We start from the raw sequence: 18,810 nt of genomic DNA on the forward strand, positions 1-18,810 counted from the left end.
CGCAACAAGCAAGACGAGCATGGTGTGGTGACAAGGAACAAAGCTCGACTCGTGGCCAAGGGGTATTCACAAGTCGAAGGTTTGGATTTTGGTGAAAACTATGCACCCGTAGCTAGGCTTGAGTCAATTCGCATATTATTGGCCTATGATACTTACTATGGCTTCAAGCTTTATCAAATGGACGTGAAGAGTGCCTTCCTCAATGGACCAATCAAGGAGGAGGTCTACGTTGAGCAACCTCCCGGCTTTGAAGATAGTGAGTATCCTAACCATGTCTATAGGCTCTCTAAGGCGCTTTATGGGCTCAAGCAAGCCCCAAGAGCATGATATGAATGCCTTAGAGATTTCCTTATTGCTAATGGCTTCAAAGTCGGCAAAGCCGATCCTACTTTATTCACTAAAACTCTTGAAAATGATTTGTTTGTATGTCAAATTTATGTTGATGATATCATATTTGGGTCTACTAACGAATCTACATGTGAAGAATTTAGTAGGATCATGACACAGAAATTCGAGATGTCGATGATGGGGGAGTTGAAGTATTTTCTAGGATTCCAAGTCAAACAACTCCAAGAGGGCACCTTCATTAGCCAAACGAAGTACACTCAAGACATTCTAACCAAGTTTGGAATGAAGGATGCCAAACCCATCAAGACACCCATGGGAACCAATGGGCATCTCGACCTCGACACGGGAGGTAAATCCGTCGATCAAAAGGTATACCGGTCCATGATTGGTTCATTGCTTTATTTATATTGCTTTATTTATGTGCATCTCGACCGGACATTATGTTTTCCGTTTGCATGTGTGCAAGATTCCAAGCCGACCCTAAGGAATCACACCTTACGGCCGTAAAGCGAATCTTGAGATATTTGGCTTATACACCTAAGTTTGGGCTTTGGTACCCTCGGGGATCCACATTTGATTTGATTGGTTATTCGGATGCCGATTGGGCGGGGTGTAAGATTAATAGGAAGAGCACATCGGGGACTTGCCAGTTCTTGGGAAGATCCTTGGTGTCTTGGTCTTCAAAGAAGCAAAATTCAGTCGCTCTTTCTACCGCCGAAGCCGAGTACATTGTCGCAGGCCATTGTTGCGCGCAATTGCTTTGGATGAGGCAAACCCTGCGGGACTACGGTTACAAACTAACCAAAGTTCCTCTTCTATGTGATAATGAGAGTGCAATCCGCATGGTGGATAATCCCGTTGAGCATAGCCGCACTAAACACATAGCCATTCGGTATCATTTTCTTAGAGATCACCAACAAAAGGGGGATATCGAGATTGCATACATTAACACTAAAGATCAATTAGCCGATATCTTTACCAAGCCACTTGATGAACAATCTTTTACCAAACTTAGGCATGAGCTCAATATTCTTGATTCTAGGAATTTCTTTTGCTAAAATTGCACACATAGCTCTTAAGTATACCTTTGATCATGTCTCTTTGATATATGCTATGACTAACGTGTTTTTAAGTGTATTTCAAACCAAGTCATAGGTATATTAAAAGGGAATTGGAGTCTTCGGCGAAGACAAAGGCTTCCACTCCACTCTACTACTCATCTTTCGCCGTCGCTCCGCATCACTCTCCATCTTTGGTATAATCTTCACTTATATGTTTTATTTGCCAAAGGGGAGAAAGTAGTTAGGAAAGGGCTTATATTTCACTCATAGTATCCGTTTTTGGCGATTCATGCCAAAGGGGGAGAAAGTATGAGCCCAAAGCAAAAGGACCGAACCACCACCCTAATTTTAAAATGATTTTCAAATTGATAAATTTCAAATTAGTATCTCTTTGTGTTCTAAAGGGGGAGCAAGTAGTATTTTCAAAACTTGATATCTCAAAACCCTCTTGAACACTAAGAGGAGAATTTATTGAGGGAGAGTTTTGTTTAGTCAAAGGAAAAGCATTTGAAACAGGGGGAGAAAATTTCAAATCTTGAAAATGCTTCGCAAAATCTTGTTCATTTACCTTTGACTGTTTGCAAAAGAACTTTGAAAAGGATTTACAAAAACAAAACATGTGGTGCAAGCGTGGTCCAAAATGTTAAAAATAAAGAAACAATCCATGCATATCTTGTAAGTATTTATATTGGCTCAATTCCAAGCAATCTTTGCACTTACATTATGCAAACTAGTTCAATTATGCACTTTTACATTTGCTTTGGTTTGTGTTGGCATCAATCACCAAAAAGGGGGAGATTAAAAGGGAATTAGGCTTACACCTAGTTCCTAAATAATTTTGGTGGTTGAATTGCCCAACACAAATAATTGGACTAACTAGTTTGCTCTAGTGTATAAGTTATACAGGTGCCAAAGGTTCACACTTAGCCAATAAAAAGACCAAGTATTGGGTTCAAACAAAGGAGCAAGGGACAACCGAAGGCACCTCTGGTCTGGCGCACCGGACTGTCCGGTGTGCCACCGGACATGTCCGGTGCACCAGAGGACTCCAACTACAAACTCGTCACCTTCGGGAATTTCCAGAGGCAACTCCGCTATAATTCACCGGACTGTCCGGTGTACACCGGACATGTCCGGTGCTCAAAGGAAGAGCGGCCTCAGGAACTCGCCAGCCTCGGGAATTCATTTCAACTGCTCCGCTATAATTCACCGGACTGTCCGGTGTACACCGGACTGTCCGGTGTAACAGCGGGGCAACGGCTATTTCGGCGCCAACGGCTACCTGCGACGCATTAAATGCGCGAGCTGCGCGCGCAGAGGTCAGGCACGCCCATGCTGGCGCACCGGACAATCTACAGTGCATGTCTGGTGCACCACCGGACATCCAGGCGGGCCCAGAAGTCAGAGCTCCAACGGTCGGAACCCAACGGCTTTGGTGACGTGGCTGTCGCACCGGACTGTCCGGTGCACCATACGACAGACAGCCTCCACCAAACGGCTAGTTTGGTGGTTGGGGCTATAAATACCCCCAACCACCCCACATTCAAGTCATCCAAGTTTTCCACTTCTCAACTACTTACAAGAGCTCTAGCATTCAATTCTAGACACACCAAAGATATCAAATCCTCTCCAAATTCCACACAACGCCTTAGTGATTAGAGAGAGAGATTTGCTTGTGTTCTTTCGAGCTCTTGCGCTTGGATTGCTTTCTTCTTTCTTGATTTCTTCTTGCGATCAAACTCACTTGTAATTGAGGCAAGAGACACCGATCTTGTGGTGGTCCTTGTGGGAACTTTGTGTTCCAAGTAATTGAGAAGAGAAAGCTCACTCGGTCCGAGGGACCGTTTGAGAGAGGGTAAGGGTTGAAAGAGACCCGGCCTTTGTGGCCTCCTCAACGGGGAGTAGGTTTGAGAGAACCGAACCTCGGTAAAACAAATCTGCGTGTCTCACTTCATTATTCGCTTGCGATTTGTTTTGCACCCTCTCTTTCGCGGACTCTATTATATTTCTAACGCTAACCCGGCTTGTAGTTGTGATTATTTTTGAGAATTTCAGTTTCGCCCTATTCACCCCCCTCTAGGCGACTTTCAGCTGCGCGTCAGCGCGAGCAGTTAGGAGGTGGCCAGCGCGATGAGGGGAGGCGGCACATGCGAGGGTGCCGGCGGAGGACGCAGCGGAGAGGGAGCCGACGGTGGTGGGTAGAGAGGCCCAGCGCGGCGGCGGACAGTGGCGAGCAGGGCGCACAGGAAGGCCAGGAAGGACGCGCACGTCGGTGGCTGCAGGGCGGTGTAGCCTGCTGTGAGAGGGGCCGGATCTGCACCGCACGTGCACCCGCGAGGCAGCGGCGTCTGGCCTGCACGCCCACGCGGCAGTACGACAACGGAAGGAGAGGGGGCAGGGTGGCCGGCAGAGAGGGAGCTGTCACGTCGTAGCCGTGAAGGGCGCCAGCGCCAAGGAGGACCGGCGGCCAGAGGGAGGTGCCCGGCAGCTGGGCGGGCGCCTGTGCGCGTGACGACGGCCTGCAGAGGGGGTAGGGAAGGGATCCAGCGGCCAGATCCACGGCCATGGCGGCGGCGGCGAGGCCCAGGGTCGCGGCGGCGCTGATGGCGGCGGCTGCGGCGGCCTATGCGCCCAACCCGGCCTTCGCGCTCGCGCCCTGGGCGGTGCCGACGGGTTGGATCTTGCGCCCACCGTGCCTAGACGCGGCCGCGCTGGGCCACGCTTGGTCGGAGGCCACGAGCCCGCGCCGGAGTTGGGGAGGGAGGGCGCCGCCGCGGGGAGGGGCACCTAGGGTGGCGGCGACGTCCGCGCGCTTGCGCGTCCGCGGCTGTGAGGCGGCAGCTCGCGCCCGCACGCCTGTTCCCGACGGCGGCCACACGGGCTGCGTGCTGATGCTCGCTCGGGACGGCCGTGCCCATCGGAGGGGAGGTGGCGAGGGCCAAGGGAGCCGCCGGCTGGGGGTTGCGGCGGCCAGCTGGGGAGAAGGGCCGCCCCGGGAGGGATGGATGAGTCTCCCGGGGCGGCGGCGCTGAAGCCAGTGGCGGCTGGACCTGGGCAGGGACGAGGTGGCGGCTGTGGGATGGGAGGAAGCCCTAACCCTAATCCTTTGATACCATGTAGTAATATGAAAGTGGATTGATAATAGATGGGATACAATATATATAGACTCAACCCTAACCTTAATGGGCCGGCAGCCCAATAGTGGTGCCAGCCCACACACACTCACACACACACAGTCTAACAGGAAAGAAAACTTATACATTCAGGGCCCTAGCTAAACATAGGGACCCAATATTTTTAGCCCCAACTAAAACCCAACACATGAGTTCATCTAAAAAAACTCGACCTGCAGGGGGGTAAAACAGCCCTCGGGCATTATATTAAAAAGAAGACCTTCTCACGCAGATCGAAAAAAACCCGAACCCCTATCCCACTCATACACAGCGCCACCGTAGCCCATGTGAGAAACGACTGCGATCGGGACCGGGACCGGGCCTCAGACCTGTGCTTTGGCGTGGACAGACGAGGGGATTTTTTTAACCACAGCCTGAAATTCGCTCCCACAGAGAGTCAAACCCAAGACCTGAGGAGTGCTACTCAACCCACCTAACCAACTCGGCCAGAAGCCTTTTCGCTCACATGAGTTCATCTAAGAAGCATCTCTGCATCCTTGCTAAAGAAGGTGATTCCCCATTGAAAATCGTCTGGCGATGAAGCCACAAAGCACAAACACCATGCCCCTAGAATGATGGCACTATTGAGACCCTTTCTCTTGTCTCTATGCATGCTATTGTCCAGACGTCTCCACCAATCCGCGAAGGAGGGTTCGTCAATGGAAAGAATGAGGTGACCCAAGCCAAAAGGTGATAAAATACTGTTCCAGAACTGACGGGTAAAGATACATGGGTTTAGGAGATGCTGAATTGTTTCTTGCTGTTGATCACATAAAGGGCAGGTATCTGGATGTGGCAACCCTCTCTTTTCAAGCATGTCAGCGGTCCATCACTTATTCTTCATAGCCAACCAAAGAAAACTTACAGTTTGGAGGAGCCCAGGACTTCCAAAGCCTTTTCCATGGCTCAAAAGTGGCTGAACCAATGAAAAGAATTTTGTAACAAGATTGGGAGGAGAAAACCCCTGAAGCCACATGTCTCCACCTATGCTGGTCAGGAACTTGGGATAATTCAACCTCACTCATGGCGTCCCATAACAGTAGGTACTGTTGAAGCCCAGCCAGTAACAGAGGGGATCGAATATCACTTACCCACTGTCAGTTTTCCAGGGCTTGAGCCACGGTTCTAGAGTGAATCAAACTTTTACCAACTTTGGCAACCACTTCAGGGGCAATATCCCTGATCCCGGTCCCATTCAACCAATTATCAGACCAGAAAAGAGTGTTGGCTCCATTCCCAATTCTAGTAACCACAGAAGCTAAGAACAGCTCCCTGACATGCTTCTGAATAGGGAGTTTCAGACCTCGCGAAGGCCAGTTTGGATCAGTTTTTTCCAGCCATAACCATTTTGATTGCAAAGCCCAGCTCTTGAACTGCAAATTAGGGATCCCAAGACCCCCAAGATTAATAGGTCTTGTAACCACGTCGCAAGAAACCAGACAGCTGACACCATTGACCTCCTTCCTACCTTTCCAAATAAATCCCCTTCTAATCTTGTCGATAGCCTAAATTACCCATTTGGGAATATTTATTGCTATGAGAAGATAGACTGGGATAGCTGACAACAGCAAAATATGACCTTATGATTCTAGAGTTGTGGCAGGAGACTCTAGAATCCAAAGGTTTTAGACTCAGTAGAACTAAAACAGAATATATGAGATGTGATTTCGACACTACACATGGGGAAGGAGATATTAGTTTGGAAGGTCAAGTAGTGCCTAGGAAGGACATCTTTAGGTATATAGGATTAATGCTACAGAGAGACGGTGATATTGATGAAGATGTTAACTATAGAATCAAAGCAGGGTAGATAAAGTGACGTCAAGCATCTAGTGTTCTATATGACAAGAGGGGGTACTACAAAAGCTAAAAGGCAAGTTTTATAGGACGACGATTAGACTTGCTATGTTGTACGGTGCAGAATGTTGGCCTACAGAAAGACGACATATTCAGCAGATAATTGTTGTGAAAATGTGTATGTTGTGTTAGATTTGTGGCCATATAGAAAGATGTTAGCTGAAGGCAGCGCGTCGAAAGAGGTCTGTGACCACAGGACGCGGGGCTGGGGCGACGGGAGTGGCAGCGCCTGAAGGCAGCGTGCCGGAGTAGGGAAAGGAGTGGCGGCGCCTGGGGGGCAGCCCGCCGGAGCAGCGGAAGGAGCGGCGGCGGCTGGTGGCAGCGCGCCGTAGGGGGGCAGGAGAGGAACCTGGACTGCAGATACCATGTAGGAATGTAGTTAGAATAGTATTGATTGATTAAATACCAGGGTAGAGGGGTTACACATATATAGGCAAGGATCACAGGGTTTATATAAACACCCAATCACAGATTGATCCTTGCCTAATCAACTCATATACCCTACCTATTCTGGCTAGAGTACATGGGGAAGGTAATCATATGTCTAGCCCTGATTCTAGCTTACCAAAACTGACTAACAGCACTGAACACCCATTTGCAATATTTTAAACAAAAAATTCCAGAAATAATCACCTTGGAATCATTCTCATCGAAGATTTCACCAACTATTTCTTCCACTACGTCTTCTAGTGTTACAATCTGCATTTTTTGACAAAATTCAGCAAGTAATTCCTAGTGTCCATGCAGTGATAAACATACGAAATTACAAACTGTGCATAAACATTTTCTAAACGCAATAGAACTTAGTGCTGCAAGTAGTTGGATAGATATCACTACATGAAAGGGTAATTGCTCGATGGCTATACTTCCAGGGGTCATGTGTTAGACAAAGGAGAACATGAGTAGTAGCTTAAATATGGAGTTGTCCAATCATTTGCATCAGTCATGAAAAAAACAGCTTAAATAATTATCCTTTCAGCAGCAAATGTAATCAAAACATGTTCATTGTGTTAAGGCCCATTAAGGCCCATATTATTGTCTGCCTATATATATGCTACAGTACCCACGTGGGTAATCATCTCGCCTAATCAAGGTTAGTCACATGGTATCAGAGGAGGTTAGGGTTAGGGTTTAGTCTAAATCCGGCCCTGATCCACTTTTTTGGGCGCCGTCGCGCCGTCGCTGTGCTGCCAATCGCGGCCAGCATCCTGTCCGCCATCGCTGTCCCCGTCCTCGATCCGCCGCCAGGAGATCCGGCCACCTTCCCTGTTCGCCGCCAGGGGCGCGCGGCCTTCCGCCGCCTGGATCCGCCGCCTGGTTGTCCGCCGCCAGGGGTGTTCGTCGCCAGGATCCGCCGCCGCCAGGGCGGATCTCCCCCATCTCAGCGCCGTCCGCCGCCTGGATCCGCCGCCTGGCTGTCCGCGCCAGGGGTGTTCGCCGCCGCCAGGGCTGTCCGCGCCAGGGGTGTCCGTCGTCCGCGCTAATCCAAGGGGCAGGGCGCCTTCCACTGCCAGGGGCAGTGCGCCAGGGGCAGGGCTCCCTCTGCTGCCAGGGGCAGTGCGCCAGGGGCAGGGCTGCTCCCTCTGCTGCCAGGGGCAGTGTGCCAGGGGCAGGGCTCCCTCTGCTGCCAGGGGCAGTGCGCCAGGGGCGGATTTCTATCTCTGCCTGCGCCGTTCTACTGCCTGTGACAAGTTCCGCGGATCCCCGTCTGCTGTCGTTGCACGCAGGGCTGCAGATCCGCTGCTCCCACCGGAAATCTGCACCGACCGCGGATCTGCGACGTCGCTGCTCCTAGGTCTTTGGTCTCAGGTTTCCTATTCTCCTTGATTTTGATTCAATTCAATATGACGACAAATGCTATTGTGGTCAATATCACTCTTGATGGTCAAAATTATCCGGAGTGGGCTTTCTGTGTTGAGACTGCACTTCGGGGACATGGATTACTCTTTCATTTGACTGATGCGGCACCCGTTCTTGCTGATGATCGTCGCAATGCTGCTGATATCAAAACATGGCAGCTTAATGATGGTAAAGTGATGGCTGCTATGGTGAACAGCGTCAAACCGTCTATGATTATGAGTTTATCTAAATTCAAAACTGCTAAAGCCATCTGGTCTCATTTGAAGGAGCGTTTTGTTCAGGACAGTGGTGCTTTATTACACACCCTCATGCAGCAGACACATGTTATTGAGCAAAATGATATGAGTATTGATGAGTACTACTCAGCCTTTGATCGCCTGATGAGTGCTTTGACATCAATGGTGCCTGCTTGTACTACTGATCCATGTCCGGCTCATAAGTTTATTGAGAAGTTCTTCACTTACAGATTTGTTATGGGTGTTCGGGCTGAGTTTGATTCCCTTCGTGCTCGTTTACTTCAGGGCTCTGACACTCTCACTATGGCTAAGGCGTTGTCTAATTTACTTGCTGAAGAGACTCGTCTTAATTCTCTGTCCTCTACTGGTGGTAATCCTCACAGTGTGTTGGCTGCTGCCCAGAAACCTAAGAATATTTTTAAGCCTTGTGATCATTGTGGCAAGACCAATCATCGATCTGAGCTTTGTTTTGTCAAGTTTCCTGAGAAGTTGACTGACTCATCAACTACTTCTGAAAACCGAAACTGTTGACATTGCTGCAGTCATGTAAGCTACGTAGCATGTGTCTGGCCTCTATAAGGAGCGCTTTGTATTGGGGCTCTTCTTGGTGCCCCACCCATTTTTTCTCTTAATATAATGGGACGCAGTTCTCCTGCGCTTTTCAAGAAAAAAACGTAGCAAGATCACTTGAAGCATCGCATCACAGGCTTGCGCTAAAAACATGGCCATTGGTGGAATAAAAGCCAGTAGTGATGCCAATAAATGGTCATCGGAATGTCACCATGTACTGACTAGCATTCATCAATGGTTAGCCGAACTAACTAGCATGCTTGGAAACTAAAAATTGATTCGAGTAAATAATGTTGAATCTCATGGTGTGCCATAAGTCAAAATGGACTCAATCGAGTAACTATCCTTGGATGAAATACATAACTAGAATCATTAACAAGTACTGAACTGTGTCCAGTTTGTAAACACATAAAGTATAGAAATTGGGTTTCATTGGGACATACACCAATAGTTCCACCATATTCATTGAGGACCACTGCCATATGAACCTGCCTGATCCGGAACTCTCTTAATAGGTTCCAAACAGACATTGAATCTGCCAGATGAAACAGATCATATCATATTTTACATCTATGACATGTAGATGGGAGAAAACATGAGGGAGAAATGATTAATTGTGGCAGCAGCTATAACAGCATTGGAGAAACATCCAGTCTTATAACTATTGACAGATGCCTTTTTTTGAGTTTATAATGTGACTTGTTTCCACCAATGTTACTAGCAATTACCTGGAACAAAGTATGTAGGCATATGTGCGATTTCCTTCACAGTGATTGCATTCAATTTCTCAACCTTCAAAAGAAAAATACATCTTTTACTTTCCCATTAGAGAAGCATCATGTGGAGCAAATAAGAATCACTGTGATTAAATTTTACATTAAATGGTAAACAAGAGACGGACCTCTTCAACATATTCAAGCATGTCCATTGCATAAGCAATTCCAACAATATTATCTATGCGCTCCTCAAATACAGGAACTCTGGAAATAATAAATAGCAGCAGATGTGAACAATAAGACTTGAAAATACATGCGACAATGATAGTTGACAATACCTAGAGTACTGATGAGTTTCCCACAAGTTTTTGAAATCAATAAGTGTTGCGATAGCATCAATTGCTACTACGTCCACCAAAGGCGTCATTACTTCCCTCACATGTGTATCTTTAATTTCCAGGACATTCTCGATCATATCCTGTTAAAAGACTCAGGTGTTGACTTTAGCTGATCAAGTAGAAAAGTGTCCTGCACAAGCAGGCACAGACTAGGAATTCATAATAGTGTAACACAGCTATAGGTTCTAGGCACTAGAATCGAGGCACACAAATAGCATATGGTTCTTTTTTTGTACGTGTGAGTGGGCTATGCTATCACAAAACTACAGATTAAGTGTGTCCTTGTTTTTGCAAAACTAAAACTACACATTTAGTATTTTGAATGACGTCCTGCAGCACAACATTGACCCTTCCGAGGATCCATGAGAGGACCACACTATCTGTCCGGCACCATGAGGGGATAGTGAGTTAGTGAGAGACGTCGTGTCGGTGAGGACGTGGTACGAACCAGGCGACAGAACTGAGTGGAGACCCAAGTGAAAAAGTGGGTGAGGGTGTGAAAGGTGTCGAACATGAGCCGCGGGAGAAAAGTCTAGAGAAAATGAGAGAAAACATCCAGGATGACCAGATAGTATTTGTAACCAGAGAGGCTGAAGACAGGAGATGTCCAGAGATCACAATGAACAAGATCAAAGGTCTGAGCAGCCATGGATGTGCAAATAGGAAAAGGAAGACGAGAATGGAGGGCGAACTGACATGCATGACAAAGGCTCTCAGAGGGGCCCCTGCTACAAGATATATCTGAGGTACTGGAGAGCTTGGACATGACGTCAGGTCCAGGGTGACTAAGACGACGATGCCAAATGGAGGTGGTGGTAGTAGCCAGAGCATGGGGGAGGACACGCCGGTGGGGAAAGCGGATGGCCAGAGCGTGGTTAGGGCATAGGGTGGGGCAACACAAGAGGGAGTAGGGATGGCAACAGGGAATTCCCCGTCAGGAAATAACTCCCCACCGCGACAGAAAAAAAATCCGTGGGAATCCCCACGAACGCTTGCGGGGACATTTCTTCCCTATCTCATTCCCCGCAAGGATAAATCTAAATCCCCGACTGGAATCCCCGTCCCCACTTAAATTATAATTAGGATGTACTTTCTTTGTTATTAATGCAAAGCATTGTCACTTATACACATTGTCAGATGTAAGAAAATCATTATGTGTACATCAAAATGAACATATTTGTACAATGAGTGATCTCTTGATAAGGTAATTATTTATTTTTATCATTAACTATCACACGAAAACATCTTCATGTGCAAGTTTAACGGGTCCCCACAGGGAACGGGATGGGAAATGCTTCCCCGTCCGCGTTTACCCATCGGGGAAGAATTTTTTCCCGTTTACATCCCCGTGGGGAAGAAACTTCTCCATCCCTATCCCCTAATAGAAGAATTCCCCGTGCGGAATCGAGGATCAGGACCTCATTGCCATCTCTAGGAGGGAGGTGGGGCGGGACAACGAATGGAGTATAGGGGGTCGGAGCTGTCACATCGAACGAGCAAGGCACGAGTGGTAAGGTGTCGTATGGTGAGCCCCCAGGGATCGAACTCCATAGAACAGTGGTTGTCAGTAGTGAAGCGACGAACCAAAAGAAGGGGCTAAATCATATGAGGGCAACAAGGACGTCGTTAAGGTAGAACGGTCCCAGAAAAACCGAATCACCTACTGAGGTGATCGGGAGGGTGGAACTGTTCCCCACAACGATAGAGGAAGGATGGGAGGGGTGTGGAGGATGGGAGTGAGATATTTAGCTGGTAGTGGGAGTGGTGTGGAAGGAGGCTCCGTAGTCGACCACCCAATCGGTGGGAGAGGGAGGGGTGGCGAAGACACGGGGTGTGAGAAGAGAGCCAGGAGAGGTGCCCCTATAGAGACACCAAGAGGTGGGGGAGACGACAAAGTTGGGAGTATATTATATAGAGGAATTAGGTGGGTCAAGACCATTACAATAGGGGTACTAAGGTAATTACAGGAGAACCCTAAGCCAAACCCTAAACAAAAGTCTAATAGTATATCAGGCAACGGTCATATCAGATCAGGGTCCACACGATTGTTCAATAATAGAAAAAGACCTTAACTTAGTCCGACTAAAGATAGAATAGAATCAAGTTTGATCTGTCCTAGAGATAGCAGAGTTAGAATTGGAGTCGGTTAAGGTAGTTGTACCCGAGTTGGACTCTCTGTCATGTTGCAATCTTGATGGCAATATTCTGTTCTATATACTCAGCCCCCCTCGGTGTAAAGGACGAGAACAGCTTAAGGCTATGTTTGTTTACCTCCTAGATTATATAAGTTGGATTATGGTGGAAGGGTAGAAGGTAAAATATCGCTTTGGAATCACAAATAAGCTGAAATAAGCTACCCAATGCTAGCTTGTTTTAACTTATTTGTTGTTCCAAAGTGATATTTTACCCTCCTACCCTTCACCATAATCCAACTTATATAATCTAGAAGAAAAACAAACACACCCTAAACCTGATGCCGTATTTTTCTTACAAAAACTATGCAAAATGAATAGCTCCGATCGAGAATAATAAACTGCAAAGTCGCTTGCAGGGATTGCTACGGAAAGGGGTTCTGCAAAATATCTAAGTCCTGGATGACAGTAACTGAAGTCTGCTAACAAACTATCAAGAGGCAAAATCCTAGTATGCAACAGCATGATCTAACTCAAAATTTTGGGTCCACGCTGCTTTTTTAATTCTAGATCTATGTGATGAGATGGCGTACAAACATTAAATTAGCAGTTATAATCATACAAGAATGTTAGTTACTATTTTCCTGAAATTTCTGTAATTCACTCTTCATTTATGTAAGTATTCAGATTTCGATATGATATAAAATTGTAAGGAAAGGCTTGCGCAGATTGCACAGTACAACAAAATCTAGCTGAGATACATAGAAACATAAAGAATAAAGGAATGTGGAGCACAAAACGAGCATGTCTGAATACTAGATTGTCTAACCTGTTCATCTTCTGCAATTGCACCACTCAACTCTGCTCCTCGTAACATTAACTTCAGTTCATCTTCAGTAACATATGGTTCACTGAGGAAATAAGTGTATATGATGCACAAGGTTCAAAAGTGGATCTCAAGAAATGTAAACCCAGATTGTCACAGCTTGAGATGTTGTCAAGAATTTAAATATGAAAAAAGAAAGACTGAATCTTATCTATATAGGAATCTCAACTGTGTATTGGTTAAACATATACAAGTGTAGTGAACTAGCAGATATACCAAGTCAATATACTTGTGTAGTGGATTTTGTAAAGAATGTAAAAAAAATAACAAACATATGTGTATTAAATTACAATATGAAGAGATACTAAATTCAATTTAAAATTAAATTATACAGAAAGGAGTCTATATTTTTTTGCAAATCCAAACTAGAATTAGATCCTTCATGAACAATAATTGATGATATGCAATTCTTGGAATTGTGTCATGCTGTCATCTATTGATTAAAAATGTAGTAACTACATTGTTTTGCTAATTATAGGGGCGTACTCAGTGCCGTAGGCTTCCCGCAGTGCGGGGTCTAGGAAAGGGTATCTTTAAGCGTCAAGTCTTACCCGCATAATATGCAAGGCTGGGGCTCGAACCCGGGACCTTCCGGTTACAGACGGTAATTATAACTAGCACCCAATTAAACTCAACTCAAGACAAACTCAAATCAACATGTTGTACCATTTCATTTGTACCTGAATTCTAGTACTGCACAAAGTTTAATCCAATTTTCTAAGAGAAAACAGGTGAAGATTTAATTTGGGAGAAACTCAATCAGTGTGCTTCCCTGGTTACTTTTTTTCTTGAATCACCTAGGAGAGCTGCATTGTCATTTCATTAGGAAGAAAAATATACAAACGGGGGAGGCTAGAGCTGCCCACCCAAGCAGAACCCACACACACCTAGAAACTCAATCCTCGCGCTTCCCTGATAATATCTAATTATCCACTGCATAGAGCAAGTCATATGCTCTTAAAAAGTTTTCTGTGGTTATTGTAACTTGAATTAATTAATAGTCTGTGCAGCCTTCAAAGCATATCATAACCAATGGGGGTATATCTATGCCAAACATGAGTTTATTGAGTTGGAATATCTTGGAGGCAATTTATCTTTTATTGATCAAGAACTAGGGTACTCTTGCAGTCTTACCTTCTCCCTTTCAGGCCTAGAATCTTTAGCATCCCCATTGACAGAAAAGTAACAATCCGCCCAACTGGATAGAGGATCAGTGAAAGCCATGCGACCGGTCTGATATATCACAACAAATGTACGATGTTCAGGACTCAAAATAAACATGTTTCAAACAAAGTTATACTTGGTCTCTCTCACCTTACCACAAACCTAGCGACCTCGGTGGCATTATGGACTGCAACACTTTTGGGAGTGATTTCTGTAAGAAGTAAGATGGCAACCTAAAAAATGGTGCTCTATAGTTAGATTAAAGAACACTTGTTCAAGAGCAGAAGGTCAGTATGAGAGAGGAGACATACTGTCATGACACCTGTTGCTGCACTAACGCCTGCTTCACCGAACATTGCTGTTGCTGCCTCAGTAACAATTGCTGTTGCACCAATGTTGACCACTCTATTTCATACAGATAATGCCCGGGATTAGGGTTCATGTTTAGTAAAACAAAATTGCAACAAGTGGTGCACAACTTAGAAATGCCATGGATTACGTTGTGCCAATGAGAATGGTGGTCAAGAAACGGGTGACGTCACTTCGGAGCATTTTGAAAACACCATTCTCAGGTTCCTTCTCAGCTAGTTCACGAACCTAATGGAAAGAAACGGGAAAAGTCTCAGCATATAGATATTCGCTCTCAGCATACAGTCAGTTACTATAAGAAAAGAGTGCCACTACGAAACAAGGTTTCAAAACACTGATCCAAAAATGGCCTAGGGGGGTAGCAGGGTGATGCATCAATGCCTGAATACAAAAACTAGCTAGCTATTTGGCGCTAGGAAGACGCTGGAAAATTAGGCCTTTGTGTAGCAATTTCAGAACAATGTTAAAGGAATAAACAAAGCAGAGGGGGGAAAGCATGCAAATTATTACACATGATAGAATAAGTCCTGTGATGATAAGTCTTGTGCCTATGTGAAGTACTTTGGCATCTTATCTTCTACCTTATCTCTACTTTAGTTGTTGGAATCTTATCTCTATTTTCCAGTTGTAACAGACCACTTGGTCCTATATATATGTAACCATAACCAACCATGGTTCATAGTGTGGCATAAGAAATAGAAAAATCTGCCCCAAACATGTGTTCACTCTAACAAATGGTATCTAGAGCCTAGTTCTTCCCAGGAGGGGAAGGCTTCAACTGCTGTGGTGCCATATGGCCAGCCATTCCCACTCCCTCTCCTCTCACGAGTCAACCACCTCTAGTGTCCCTGCTGTTGTGCAGCCACGTACCTCTAGCGGGCCCATGGAGCAGGGGCGTGCGGGCGCCCCTAGGCATCGCCATGTCTCCCCTTCCCAAAAGCGACGTTGTGGCCACCATGGTCGGCATAGCTCCCCCGTTGTCTAGACCGTCGTTAAGGAGTACAAAGGTGGTATATGACCCACTCACCAAGACCAACTACAACGAGTGGAGCTTGGTGATGAAGGTGAAGCTGCAGGCCTAGCAGATGAGGAATGTGGTGATTATGATTTTCACAAGGACCGACGGGGGCAGGAGGCCCGCATTGTTGTTGTCTCATCAGAGATGGCATTTGTCCTCACAGACAATGAGACCGCCAAGGACGCCATCATCGTGGCACGTATCGACAGTGCTCACGCCCACAGAGCCACCCAGTAGAAGTTGCATCAGGAGTGGGGTCGCCTGGCGTTCCGGTCGGGCAAGAACATTAACAACTTCACTCTCTGCCTCTCTAGCCTGATGCAGCAAATGACGTGGTACAGCAGGAGAAAACCATCGAGAAGTTTCTCCGCTTTGTCCCCAAGAAATACATGCAGGCCACCCTGGCGATGGAAACGTTGTTGGACCCCTCTGAGTTGACGATCGAGAAGGTGATAGGTCGCCTCAAGGTTGTCGACGACTACGTCCAGCCACCACCCATTGAGCCATTCACCATCAATGGCAAGCTTCTCTTCACTGAGAAGTGGCTCGCCCGAGCCCGTCGAAAGGAGCAGAAGAAAGGGGAGGCTTCAGGTTCGTCAAGCGATCGCAAGCATCGGTCGTACAAGAGGGACAAGGCTCCTTAGGCACGCGAAGGCGTAGATGGCGGCACCATCGACAAGCGCAAGACTACTCGGGACGACATCTGCCACGGTTACCTGCCACAACTACGGCAAGACCGGTCGTTCGACCAAGGACTACCGCCAAGCGGAGCGCGGAAGTCAGGCACACGTCGCACAAACGCGGGAGGGTGAAAGGCCAGCTCTGTTCCTAGTACACGGGAGCATTGAGCTGCACTCCTCTCCCGCACCGGCTGTCGCCGCTCTTCTCCACCTAGACGGTCGTGCGCCCACGTCTTTCTTGGCAACAATTCCAACGTCGATAAGATCAACGACTGGTACTTCGACATCGGCACCACCTTCCACATGACTAGGCGGCGGGAGTACTCTGACCTGGACTCTGGCGTACGCCATAGAGATCAAGGGTGTTGACTCCATCGTCTTCACCACCAAGACAGGCAAGCATCGGCTACTCACCGGCGTCTACTACATCCCCACGCTGAGAAACTCCATCATCGATTTGGGACAATTCAATGAAAACGGCTCGTGTGTGCAGTTCGACCACAGGGTGTTGCGCATTTGGATCACCAATGTCGCCTTCTCGCCAAGGTGAACAGATGATGCAATTGTCTCTACGTCCTCCACGTGCAAGTGGCGCAACCTCTGTCTTGCAGCGCGCCACAACAATGACACATGGTGGTATCACGAGCGCTTTGGGCACCTCAACTTCGAGGCCCTGAGGCAGCTCAGAGCAAAGAGATGGTGCAGAGCATGCCACGTGTCAAGCATGTGGAGCAGTTCTGTGACACCTGCATGTTGGCAAAGCAGCAGCAGCTCCCCTTCCCGCACCAAGGAGAAGCTATAGCGCGTGCACGGCAACCTCTGCGGCCCAGAGACACTAGCTACCCCTAGAGGCCAACGCTACTTCCTCCTCATCAACGACGTGTCCGCTACATGTGGGTTGTCCTACTCGACACCAAGGCAGCTGTTATGGATGCCATCAAGCGCTATCAAGCTGCCGCAAAGGAGTGCGACCGCAAGCTCCGGGTGTTGTGTGCAGACAGCAGTAGCGAGTTCACAGTGACCAAGTTCGTGGCATATGGCGCCGATATAGGGATCCAGCTCCACTACTCTGTGCCCTACACCCCGGAGCAAAACGACGAAGGCAAGCGTGGCAACTAGACGATGGTGGTCATCGCACACACCCTCCTCAACAGGGGCGGACCCAATGGGTGGTCCATATGGGCCACGACACACCCTAAGATCATATAAGGTTAGTTAGCATAGTGGTGTAAGTACTATCTTTTGAACTTGGCAGTCAAGGTTCGAGTCTTGTTGATCTCTGTTTTTTTTCTTTTTTGATATTTTTCCTGGCACACCCTAAGTGTAGCAGCTGGGTCCGCTACTGCCTCAAGCAGACAGAGATGGCTGCGCTCTACTGGGTGAGGTGGTGATGACCACCATCGACCTACTCAACCACTCGCCCACTAAGGCCCTAGACAATAAGACCCCATCCGGGGCCTAGCACTGGGGCAAGCCGACGATCAGCCACTTCTGCATCTTCGGTTGCCTAGCATTTGTCAAGGAGCTCAACCACGCCAACAAGCTCGACGATCGGAGTACGCCAAGGGTCTTCATCAGCTAAGCGAAAGGCGTCAGGGCCTACCATATCCTCAACCATGTGACACAACGTGTGCGCATAACACGTGATGTCATGTTTGAAGAAGAGTGAGGCTGAGAATGGGCAAGATGGTGGACGACATCTTGACTTCAACGATCAGTGACTTCGTCGTCAACTACATCCACTTTGAGGGAGCAGGGGGAGTGAAAGTGAACTGCTATTCTTCATCGGGCTCACCTACCCAACACCTAGTTCGCCACTAGCTCCAGCGAGTCCTTCCACAACCAACAGCACCAGCCACACCTCACTCTCATGCACCGATGCCCACACCTCGAGAAATCAGCACTGGCAACTTTGGTCTGTGATGGACAACACACGGTGGAGTTCACCATTCCATTGTCCAATGATGAGGATCGTGCCAACGCCTACCACAATGACAAACCTCCGGGCTACCGCACCATGGACAGCGTCCTCAGCAAGCAAGAGGGGTCGACTTTGAAGATGCCATCACACATGTCAAGCGGATGGGATTCATTAGTGTCCTCGCGCTGGCAGCCCAGGAGGGTTAGCGCCTCGCCGCCTCTAACACATGGATGTCAAGTATGCCTTCCTCAACGACAACTTGAAGGAGGTCTACATTCGCCATCCGACAGGATTCATCATCCCCGACAAGGACAACAAGGTTCTTCGCTTATGCAAGGCCCTATAAGACTGTGGCAGGCACCACGAGCTTGAAACGCCAAGCTAGACTCCACTCTCAAGCAGATGGGTTCCAATTCCAACA

At 47.5% G+C, this 18,810-nt stretch overlaps 1 protein-coding gene across 5 annotated transcripts in view; it reads right to left on the reverse strand.

Moving 5' to 3' along the window:
* LOC103643663 (DUF21 domain-containing protein At1g55930, chloroplastic) overlaps positions 1–18,810 on the reverse strand; it is a 40,629-nt gene that overhangs the window by 18,363 nt on the left and 3,456 nt on the right. For 3 of the 5 annotated variants that reach the window (XM_020546808.3, XM_020546807.3, XM_035964300.1), the window contains exons 2-11: positions 14,901–14,998; positions 14,713–14,806; positions 14,552–14,634; positions 14,372–14,470; positions 13,181–13,262; positions 10,160–10,299; positions 10,007–10,085; positions 9,834–9,897; positions 9,549–9,640; positions 7,073–7,138 (exon numbers count right to left, since the gene is read on the reverse strand). In XM_020546808.3, coding sequence (XP_020402397.1) covers positions 7,073–7,138; positions 9,549–9,640; positions 9,834–9,897; positions 10,007–10,085; positions 10,160–10,299; positions 13,181–13,262; positions 14,372–14,470; positions 14,552–14,634; positions 14,713–14,806; positions 14,901–14,998 — 897 coding nt within the window. The remainder of the gene's footprint in view (positions 1–7,072; positions 7,139–9,548; positions 9,641–9,833; positions 9,898–10,006; positions 10,086–10,159; positions 10,300–13,180; positions 13,263–14,371; positions 14,471–14,551; positions 14,635–14,712; positions 14,807–14,900; positions 14,999–18,810) is intronic. The other 2 variants (XM_035964301.1, XM_008666823.4) reach the window with 1 other exon arrangement.

Source organism: Zea mays, chromosome 1 (genome assembly GCF_902167145.1).
Source record: "Zea mays cultivar B73 chromosome 1, Zm-B73-REFERENCE-NAM-5.0, whole genome shotgun sequence".
NCBI lineage: Eukaryota > Viridiplantae > Streptophyta > Magnoliopsida > Poales > Poaceae > Zea > Zea mays.